Source organism: Papaver somniferum, chromosome 7, assembly GCF_003573695.1.
Source record: "Papaver somniferum cultivar HN1 chromosome 7, ASM357369v1, whole genome shotgun sequence".
Classification (NCBI taxonomy): Eukaryota; Viridiplantae; Streptophyta; class Magnoliopsida; order Ranunculales; family Papaveraceae; genus Papaver; species Papaver somniferum.
In genome coordinates, this window is record NC_039364.1 from 16877 (window position 1) to 28475 (window position 11599).

Below are 11599 nucleotides of genomic sequence, written 5' to 3' on the forward strand. Positions count from 1 at the left end.
ACATAAAATAAGCTAAAATGAAAAAAAATGATAGTAATTCTTTTCGAGTCACGGAACGAGTATTAGTTATTACACGAAACAATAACAACGAAAGTACTATTACAAACCACACACACAGCAGTTCAGTATAGCACGTGCCAAACCGCAAAACTACTTACCATTTCCAATACAATGAACAATGTTGTTCTATCATGGCACCATGAAAGGAATCTATAGTGTTTAGTATCGGTACAGCGTAGGACCTGAAACTGAATCATCTGTGAACCATTGACTAAGCTTGTGAGGTCGAGGATCGGAACTAGTAGTCACACAAGCTGAAGGAATTAAGTGCGATTTTTCTTCTGGCCAATATTCCTGTCCAAAAGTAGCATTCATAAAGAGCCCTTGCCATGAATATCGTGTCGCCAAATTCCCCAAAACTCCACCTCCAATGCTTTCCATCCTCTCTCGGTGTTCAAAATACCCAATGTATCCCGAGCAAATAACATCATTTGGATGCAGAAATAGATTTGGTACCCAGGGTGATATGGCTGTGAACAGGTCTTCTGATTGTTGTCTCTCTTCGTTATTTTGCAAGACAACTGTGAGTCCTACAGTGAACAAGGTGCAAGCACCATGGATTACTCGTCTCACTGTCATACTTCCAATAAGTTTGATTGGAGCTGCGACGAATGGTGGATTATATAGATATGATTCAAGGAAAATACCCTCTTTTGCCATGGTTTTTCCTGCAAGCATTGCTATGGAAGCACACAAAGAATGCCCTGCCAACCAGATATTACTTCTACTAGCTCCTTCTTCAGAAAATGTTTTTCGGACAGCTTGTGCTGCCTTTTTGAAACGAAGGCTACGGTGAAGTGTATTTACTAAAACACCTATGTCTAACAATATATCCCCAAGGACAGTATCTTGTTTCCTTGAAGTTCCTCTAAAAGCAACTACGTATTTTGGAGCTCTTTTAAGATCATGAAAGTTGTTGGACACGGGTATGTATTCATATACAGCACCAAAGATGGAAGAATCACCATCATCCATGAGACTATGCATTAGCTTAAAATTGAACGATTCCCACCAAGGTGGGGCGAGAGCTTCACTCCCTTGCCGGTGTCTCCGATGGTCATCCTTCAGTACATAGACACCCTTAACCAAGCTAGCCATTACAGATCTTCGGTAACGTTCATCATGCCTTCAAATTACCATAGAGTTTATAATTAGATAAAGAGATAATGCACTGTCGGATATGTTCACAACTTAATGGCACAAGTCTGCAAATGTAAATGGGACAAAGGAATATTTCCTTAGCTGCGAAAATAAATGGAATAATATATCCAACAAAAGCATGATGAACGGTCATCTTACCATTTAGTCTCCGTAGTTAAGCGTGTAAGTCCCGAATCCTCAAAGTTGTCTGTTTGATTTGCCTGCAAAATAGAACGCGACTGAGAGGTTTCGCTTTCACAATTAACACAAGATGAAAAACATTCCATATCCATCAAAATTCATGAATAAAAATCCATACGTGCAACTGCCATCATCGATGAAATGAGTCTAAGACAACATGTTAAGTAACCCATTAAAGGGGCAAAACTAGTAGAGTGTGAGAAAATCAAACCTGAGAGCTCATTATGAACACCCGATAAATCGTTGGAATCGAGAAATTGTTGAAAATGGAAAACTTGTTGAATTTGTGTCAATTGCTAAAGCTGTGAATTCTGTTTAGAGTGTATAATCATGTTTGTTTATGAGATTATTTATAGACATTATGCATATACATTTAAAAATCAAAATATTTCAACTGGTAAATACAAATTGTGCAAGTGAGATTATTAGATTAGTCTTAAATACAACTTGAGAAATATAAAATAAAGCATTACACAAAGAAAGATTCTAACAAGAACAAGTACACTACACTAAACAAGTAGAAATGTACCCATCAAAGTGTAAGTTGTACCTAAACTAGATTATAATATAACTCAGTCGAAATCAAGATTTTAGAATTTGGTTTGAATGTGTCGTAAATCTTGGACTCGTTTTGGTTTTTACTTGGGATTTTGATATTAAGGAGGCTGTTGTTGCTATATTTTTCTCCAGTGTTGACTCATTATGACTTGAGAGAGTGGGCAAGTAGCTAAAAGGTGTACAAAGCTGAACTTTTCATTGCAACAATGTTGGAAAACTTAGTACCAGAATGTTGTTGACTGTGTCTTGTTGATCTACTGTACTTCTGAGAAGTAATAATCGAAATGAAACACCATAAGGCGGACCGAATTGTCTCATCGGATAGGATATACACTATTCTTGTAGCTGCAGATTTTCCTACCACTACATCCACCGATAATAAATGCAAAATAAGCCTTTATGATGATTTTATTGATAATGAACTCCATGATTACAAACCCTAATTCTCTATATTTGCTCTCAACTATTTCTCGAAGTTTCCCTCAGAGTATAAAATACGCTCTCTCTACTATTAGAAATTTTACACGATGGGTAACAGCTAACAAGACAAACTATGACAGCTCATACCGTATCGTTTCCCTCTTTCACTTTCTATGGGAATTCTATAGTTCTAGTACGTTTACTCTGTAATTGCAGGATATCCTACAACAACATCCTATGATTCTAAGCAAACAAGCTAAGACATGATAAGAAATCCCTAAATCTTTTTATTAAAGTTAGAACCAAATACAAATGAATTACGAGAAAACCCAAATTTGGAGAATACAACAACTTTTTCTCTGCTAAATTCCTCACCACAACTCTCAAAAATCAGATCTCTCTTTATAATGGTCTATGGTCCCTTTTATATGGATTACTCAGTGGAGGACAACTAATCCCTCCTTTATTTTCGGGATGTTGGAGGCGATACAATCGCCCCTGTTGATGTTCTTCGCGTTAACACCACGCGGATCTTCACGTGGTTGGTATAACTGAGTGACATCATCGCATTCGTCATCAAGGATTAGTCGAGCGCGATATATTCGTCCGCTTCCAGAATAAACTTTAACGCGCTCCTATTGATTATACGGTATTTTGCTCCCACATTTTGCCTCTTCTCATATTAGGCTTTCAAGGGAAAGGACGATGTGAGAAACTTCATTATTGCGCCTTACTCTAACTCTTCATATTATTTTGGATCCACCGACACATTTCCGCACATCTTCTACACGTGTTGATTTGACACCTCTCTGACTCTCCTTAATTATCGGTAACCGTCTCCTCTCATTGGTCATGCAGTTAATGGGTGCGTGAGAAACGGGTTGTTTTGGGAAGTGGGTCGGTTTCTTATATATACATCCCTTCACTCTTTTATGCTATTTCCCTTCTCTTTCCTCTTCCAAATTCTTTTGCTCTATAATTATTCTCTGCTCATGTTGTTCATCTTCATCTTCATTCATCATTTTCGTATTCGTTACTTCCCTTTCTTGATCTTTCTTTTGTTTTGTGACGCTCTCTTTATTCCCATACTGATCATGACCTCTCGAGGAGGAAAGCAAAAACTCCAAGAGATTGCGTGATTCCAAGTGGATATTCAGGACAAAAGGATTGAATTGACCATTCCTCATGGTTCTGTTTGTACTACATTTCTAGACCGGGAATGGTTAACGTTCGAGCAATGGAGTGACAAGAAAATCCTTGTTACGCTTGGGCAACTCAACATGGGCCTTCAGGTTCCATTACTTAACCCAGAAATCCCCCTCTTCTACGAGCTTCTATCGCACCTAAGTTTTCGCACGGCACATTCCAGCTATGCTGCAATGCCATCAGGATAATGGTAGAGTACTCCAGACGCGCTGCTGGCCTGGATTCTCTTTATCTAAAGTATGTGACTGCCGCTCCCAATAGAGAGGACTATACTGTAGAGGGTTTCTTCAGAAATTATACTGTCACCATTGTGGCTGATGAGCACTACCGCTGGGGCGTTTGTTTGAGGTGTGTCTGAAGGGATTCCTGGTGGCGAGAGGATCATACGTGACATCGACTTCCATAACAGCGTCAATTATTGTGCGCGGTGGTCAAAGGATACTCAGTGGATGAAGTATCTTCTCATAATGGTGGGCCCTTATATTTGTTGGCAGGGATGCTGATGGATCTGATCGCGCTCTTCCCCTTAGATTTGCTCGTTACCAACAATAAGCTCTTACTTTGCCTAAGGAGAACAAGGCGATATTTTTCTATTCGGCCTCTTATGTTCGCATTGTACATTATCTGCGGGATCTTAATGTTTTCTTTGAATTTTAGGTTAAGAAGGCGAGGAATAGGTCATCATGGGCGAAATCTTCGCACTCAAAGGAGGTAAGAAATAATTCCGCCTATTTTTAACAATGTTATTGTCTCTGTTTCTTACCTATCTTGGTTTGCGTAGGTTGAGAGTGAAGACGTCGTTTTTGGCTCTGCTGGGTTATCTGCCCCTTCTAAGAGTACATTGAAGGGGAAACAAAAGTTGGTGCGTCGAGTCCCCGTGCATAAGGTGGCTGCAAAAAAGAGAAAAGTAGCTCCTGCTGCCAATCTTGACGCTTTTTCTGATGAAGACGCTTCACTGCCTCCTAGTAGTCATGCGTCTGATTTCTTTCTGGGACCACTCCCTGAAATTTTTAATGGGACCCTGCCGCAGTGTTTAAAATCTGCCAGGACCCTTCTGCAAGCCATGAATCCCTTCATGGTATTTCTACTGCCGTGGGTCCGAATTTTCTGAACTATATAAACTCTCTGGTGAGTTTATCTCTTTCTAATTCACGTTAATCTTCCCTCTTTTATGAACGTTTCTTATCTTCCCTATTCAGGACCGCAAGGTTGCTTAGGCTGTAAATCATGACTTGTACGAAAACGTGCACGCTAATGTCGCAAGAAGACGTGCACGCTAATGTGGAAAGAAAACGTGTGCGCGGTTCCAAGATTTTTTTGCGTTTCTTTGATTATATATATTTGCATAGGTATACAATCTGACTGATCATTCGATCAGTTATCCTGTTGAAAATTGTGTTATTATAAAGCATCTTAATGCCGCCCTGAATGATCCAACTACTGAAAATTTAAAAACTTTTGATCTGGAAGAGCTCCAATCACAGTATAAGACTCATAAAAACGAGCTTAGATCCGCGCTAGCTACTTGTAATTGCCTCAGGAACCTCCTTCGCGAAGCTAAAGAAGAAATTAAGGATTTAAAGGCGAAGAGGAGTGCCTTAATGACTGAAAAGGACCAAGCCATCCTTAATGGTGATCGTGCCTCAGATGACTTTTAGGATGCACTACTCTCAGCCAAGGTAGAGTGCGATCGAGTTTTAGGGGAAAATAACGCCTTGATTGCTCGGGAAAATATGATTTGTTCACGCCTACTTATCGGACGCGACGAAGAATTTGAGTGGGCTGTGAGAGTTATTTATAATGCTAGGACAGATTTCGCCGTGCACGATAGTTTAGAGATAGATCACGCTGACAAGGTTAAGGCTATTCTTTTTGAAAAAGAAGGTTGTTTTGACTGGTCCCCTCTGTATGAATGCCGCCCATTTAGTTATTTTCGCCTGTTATACTAACTTTTTGTTTACTCTCTTTTGTAACTGTCGAAAGAGATCATCTTCAACAGATTGACAATCTGTCGAAGGAGCTCAACTCCTTAAAGCTAAAGTACTCTGCCAGGGATTCCAAGTACCTTAAAAGGCACTTCATCAACTGAATGATCGTGTCCGAGAGAGTGCGGATGATATTTGTTCTAAATATAATCTCCCTCCCTTGAAGTTCGACTTCCCTGCTGTTCCTGCTTATGATGAAGACTTGGACATTTCTAACAGTGAAGGGGAGTATGAGGAAGAAGGTGAGGGGGACGAAGATAACAATAAGGGCGCCAGTTCATCCGAGGAGGAACAAGATCGTGCAGGATGACGATTTAGTTCTCTTTTAACTTATATTTGTAACTTTATCCCCTTTTCCCTATACCCGTGTACGATCATATTTTTATTATAATTTCAGTATTCCATCTATAAGCATTTTTTCTCCGTTTTATCTCTTCTCTTTGCATTCAAATATTTTTCCTGCACTTATTTGTTAGCAAAATACACTTACTTTTTACGTTACAACAAAAAAGAATAAGGTTTGATGATTCAGGTAGGTAAGAGCGAAAAACATTTTTCGTTTAAGTTTGTATTCCCAAATTCGCCTCTATTTTTCGCCCTTAGGCACACGAATTAGGCGATCAGTTACATATATACGATAAGTTGTTCGAATGCATTTTCCGGGCCTTGGAAAATTTTAGTTTAGTTACGTACCTTGATGAGTTGTTCTACCTCAATCTTTTTGTACTAAAATCTATTTTGGTCTTCAGCTTTTTTTATTACTTTCGCATGGCTATTTGGTTATGCATTCATTACCTTTGATACTTCTCTTTTCATCCTCCTTTCGCGTCAGTTATTTGTCTGCCGCGTAATCTATAGATAATGGTCTCACAAGGGTTTCTATATTTATTTCTAAGGTCTTATTATGCCTCCCTAAATAGAGGTTTTATTTAGCCTCACTCTATTAATGGGTCTTATTATGCCTCCCTAAATAGAGGTCTTATTTAGCCTCACTCTTTTTTTATGGAGCAACGGCCTCAACCACGCTTCCACTAAGTGTAGTTGCAACACTTTAGTCTATGGTATATATTCTTTATTGAGGATTCGTTACCTTGTAGGTAAGTTTGCAGCTGGTATGTATGATCTCATCACTTTAGCGACATCAGTGTACATTCTGAAAATCGATTATTCTTTGTCACTTCATATTTACATTTGTGGAGTACAAGAATCAATATGAGACACAGTGCGAACACACCACGACAATTCTTATCGTTCTCTTAGAAAATACTTTTGCTTATCTCCCCCAAATGACGGCAAACTAGATCATTAAAGTGATAACTCACAAATCTAGTGGAAAGAGATCTCCTTCCAAAGGTTTTAACACGCGGACAATTGTTGGGAGTAAATATCCAATATAAGTACTAAATGGTTTTCGTGACCCATCATAGTACGATGTGGACTCGTAATGGCACATATATAGTGCAACCAAAAATGCGTAAGAATACGAATGTCAGGCTTATATCCATTACCAACTGGTACGCAGAAAAGTTTGACTAATATTTGGTTCTAAAACGAATTTAAGTAAAGGTGAGATTAATATTGCATATCCTCCAAGTAGTTAAAGATGAGTATTTACGCATAACCATTCCTTAAACATCATCTTTAACCTTTGATTAATAGCCTTTGCGATACCATGAGGTATAGGATGCTCTGCATTAATAATATTAAATATGAAATAACCATCAAGTCCTTTTGATGTGCACTAGCTAGAATTTACAAAGGATGGTGAACCCTTACATGTATAATATATTCTAGTAGTTTTCCAAACGCAAAACTTCTTGGGAACTATAACTAGTTCAATATGACAAAACATCCACCAGAGTCATACGTCACTTTAACGGTCAAGATTCTGTGTGGATATTTTTGTAAGTATCACCTTGTTTTCTTTGTAATATGGATTGTTTACCATTTTTATCTTAGGATGGTCTCAGTCTTGTTTTACTGAAGACTTTGTGAAATGATGATATGCTTTCTTACTTAAAAGCAAGGGTAGGGTGGGGTGGATGGGTGGGGGGCGTCTAGTACTTTAGAAACCACTTATTGATATATATGCCATCATTTCGCATTCTTTCAATCTTTCTCCCGTTTTTGTTCGCTCAAATAAATTGATGTTCGGATGAGTCTTTTCAAAACGATCATCATCTCACAACCAAAGTGGCTTTATGGTCATTCCCATAGCCTGTATGAGTCAATTCCAAACATTTCGTCGTCGGATTCAATATGGATTCAGTAATCCAAATACTATAGTGATTTACATTTCGTTAGATTGACTCATTAGTTTCTCTAAAATATGTTTCCTTCCAAATACCTTAGAGACTAGAAATGATGCAGTAAATTAGATTTTCATCACTGTGAGTTTCTACATGGTATCCACTTGCATGGGTTTCTGTGGAATTTAACAAGGTGTGATAATCTCTTGGTACATGTAGAGATTTTGTGACGTCTTTGTTTTATCTTGAAAACAAATTTTGTGTAGTGATTCGCTCGATGATCCAATCCACGTAGTCACATTATAAGGAAATAGTTCAACAACTAGTTTATATTCCTTAAGATGGTGGGAGGGAAACCACTATTTGTTAGACATTGAGTCTTCAAATATTAAATAAGTGGTGTGGCATTATTAATAACAAAAGTGAGATTCAACTCAACTACTTTAGAATGAATATATGTTACGTTTCAGGGGGGATGATATATTTTTCATTCAGATATATATCAAGTGCTATATAGAATTTATGTTTCGTGGGAATGATATACTTTTCATTTCATAAGTGCGTACAATGGCTCTAGTTAAAATATATAGTCAATTGTCTAGGAAAAGTTCTTCTTGTCAATAAAGATGATATCTAAAATATGACATTCCCATGGAAATTGGGTTCATTATGGTACCCGCATTGCATTGCTTATACCAATACCAGTAAGAAGATTCATTGCCAACTCTTTGGTTAGAGCTAGAATTACATCTCAGCTTCATACCATATTTAGTTGATACATGTACTTTAGTGTCATTACTAACGGGAGAAAAATACATCTTTACCTCATGATATATATATATATATATATATATATGTCCCTTTTCACATGTTTTATATGAGCCATTATACCTAACCCTCATTATTCGGGGTTTTTTCTATGTTCAATTTTGCTACATTAACTTAATTGGAGAAATTTCTTTATCTCAACCGGCCAAGAGAATCTCACTACACCATGTCAACCAATTACTTTAGGTTGAATAGATTATTAATAAAGATAGTTATGTTGTTGTCATACTTCAACATATACTGGTTTGTTAATATCATAAATGAAGTACAGAAATGGAAATTTTCTGACTTATATCATCTTTTGTGAGTTCTTCCACAAAAATTGGAGTACATGTGATTTTATTTGCAACGTATCTTTTGAAACTACCGACTCTTTAATAGTCGAGCAAGTGGATTACATTCAACGAAACATTCAAATTTCGGGAGACAATATCAAGCACCCAATAATGGCCCAAGTACTTATCAATCCCAAATAAATACATTGAAATAGAGTTGGTACAACCAATTGAACAAAAGACACCATTCAACTATAGCTAATATATGATATTCAAGAGAAAAAATAAAATTAAGACAAAAATTCTTCATGATCGAGATCAGCAATCATAGTTTAGTATGACCGTTTATATGTCGTGGAATTATTCATCTTAAGACAAAAATAAACAAAACTAGGCATGTTCTAAAAAAAAAAAAACCCTAACAAGTGTTCAGTATAAAAACCCGCATTATAATTACATACCTCATATTTTGGTTCCCATTTTATATGCACAAAAACAGAGCGCTCTTGGTCGCGCACGGCTCAAACCCAAGAGAAAAAGACAAGATAATCAGTGCACCGGATTGAATCGACTGGACCGAACCGGGTTGAGTTGACCGCCCGAACCGGGTTGAGTTGACTGGACCGAACCGAACCAGTCGGGTGGACAGGAAGAAAAACAGATAACCTCGCTCGTTTAAAGAAAACTCGTTCTCCTCGGAGGAAACAAAAGCACTTTCTCCCACGGATTTAGAAGAAGGCTTTTTTTCCCATGGATCCTTGATTATTTCTCCCACAGAGGATTTTAGAAGAAGGGTATTTCTCCCACGGGTTAAGAAGAACAAATGAAAGTCCCCAAATCCATAATTACAAATCATGATCCCCAAAAGTGTATTAGAGCTCCGGGTGGGAGTGATCTAGGATGACGGCAAAATCTGACATTGAGAAGTTTGATGGAAGGAAGGAATTCAATTTATGGAGGCTAAAGATGAGGGTTGCTTTGGTGCAATAAGGTTTGGTTAAAACTTTGAAGGGGAAAGCGGCTTTAGAACAACATTGAAAGAGGAGGAGAAGAAAAAACTTATGAAGAAAACACATGGATTAATTTTGTTGTGCTTAAGCAATGAGCTCTTGAGATAAGTTGCAACAAAAACGACTTCGGACAAGCTATGGAACAAGTTGGAAAAAAGGTATAGGACTAAATCTGTGACTAATCGTCTTTATCTTAAGAAGAAATTACATACTTGTAGAATGCATAAAGGAATGTCTATGATAGATCATATTGATGATTATAATAAACTTCTTTTGGGTTTTGGAAATATTGATGTCAAAACTGAAGATGAAAGACCAAGCATTAGGTTTTCTTTGTTCCTTACTACCATCTTATTATAACTTTGTTTATACCGTAATGTATGAAAAGACTACAATTTCCGTGGCAGACATTAAGGAGGCTTTGAACTCAAAGGAGTTAAAGAAGACGGGTATTGATGGAAAGGATAATTCGGGAGATGGGTTGTTTTTAAGAGGAAGAGGAAACCAAAAGGGTGGTTTAGATAGAATTAGATAAAATTCAAGGTCTAAATTTAAATCAGGTACATTCAAATGCTTTCATTGTAATCAAGTAGGGTATTTCAAGAATCTTTAGAAGAATACTAACCAAGGCACCGCGACAAAAATTGAAGTAAAAAATGATGATGGAACGGTATACACCGATAGCTCGGATAATGGGTGGATTCTTGATTCAGGTTGTACTTTTCATATGTGTCCTTATTGAGAATGGTTTTCTACTTATCAATCCCGAGAAGGTGGAATAGTTATTACGGGAAATAATGTCACTTGTAAAGTAGTGGGTGTATGCACAATCCAAATTAAGATGCATGAAGGTATTATGAAGACTTTAACCAAGGTTAGGCATGTTCCGTATTTGAGAAGAAATATAATTTCTTTGGGTACACTTGATTCAAGTGGTTTCAAGTATCAAGGTGAAGATGGAGTTATTTATGTCTCAAGAGAAAGTCTTACAATCATGAAAGGTACAAGAGTTAATGGTCTTAGCACACTGCAAGGTACTACTATAACAGGTAATGCAGCTGTATGTTCTTCAATTTCATAAGATGATACTACCAAATTGTGGCATATGCGGTTAGGGCATATTAGTGAGAGGGGGTTAGTTGTTTTGAGCAAGCAGGGATTGTTTTGTGATCATAAAACTGGCAAGCTTGATTTCTGTGAACATTGTGTCTTTTGGAAGCAGTGTAAAGTCAAGTTCTGTACATCTATTCAAAACACCAAGAGTATTTTGGATTATATTCATTCGGATCTTTGGGGTCCATTTCGGGTGGAGTTACATGGTGGTGGTAGATATATGTTGACATTCATCGATGATTTCTCATGAAAGGTATGAGTATTCATACTTAAGCACAAAGATGAAACTTTTGTCAAGTTCAAGCAATGAGAGACTATGATTGAGTTTATCTTACGGTCCATAATACCGTTTATATAAAAAAAAATTGGATAACTATCCCATTCCTTATCATTTGTACGGTGGAAATGGCCATACATGAGTTTATCTTACGGTCCATAGTCTTCCATGTGATAATCTACTAATTGTTAACTACATGAATCATTATTATGCATGCTTCGAAAGAAAAAAAAAAGAAAAAAAAAGTCATTATTATATCAATATCATAGATGCAAGA

General features: G+C 37.3%; 1 protein-coding gene across 1 annotated transcript; it reads right to left on the reverse strand.

Annotated features, from left to right (window-relative positions):
- Positions 1 to 219: 219 nt before the first annotated feature.
- Positions 220 to 1158, reverse strand: LOC113300455 (GDSL esterase/lipase At4g10955-like). Its single transcript, XM_026549666.1, has one exon. It carries the CDS (start codon positions 1156 to 1158, stop codon positions 220 to 222), a length of 939 nt encoding a protein of 312 aa, XP_026405451.1.
- Between the last annotated feature and the right edge of the window lie 10441 nt (positions 1159 to 11599).

Coding starts and splice junctions, on each gene's coding strand:
- LOC113300455 (XM_026549666.1), bottom strand. CDS start 1,158: ATGGCTAGCTTGGTTAAGGGTGTCTATGTACTGAAGGATGACCATCGG.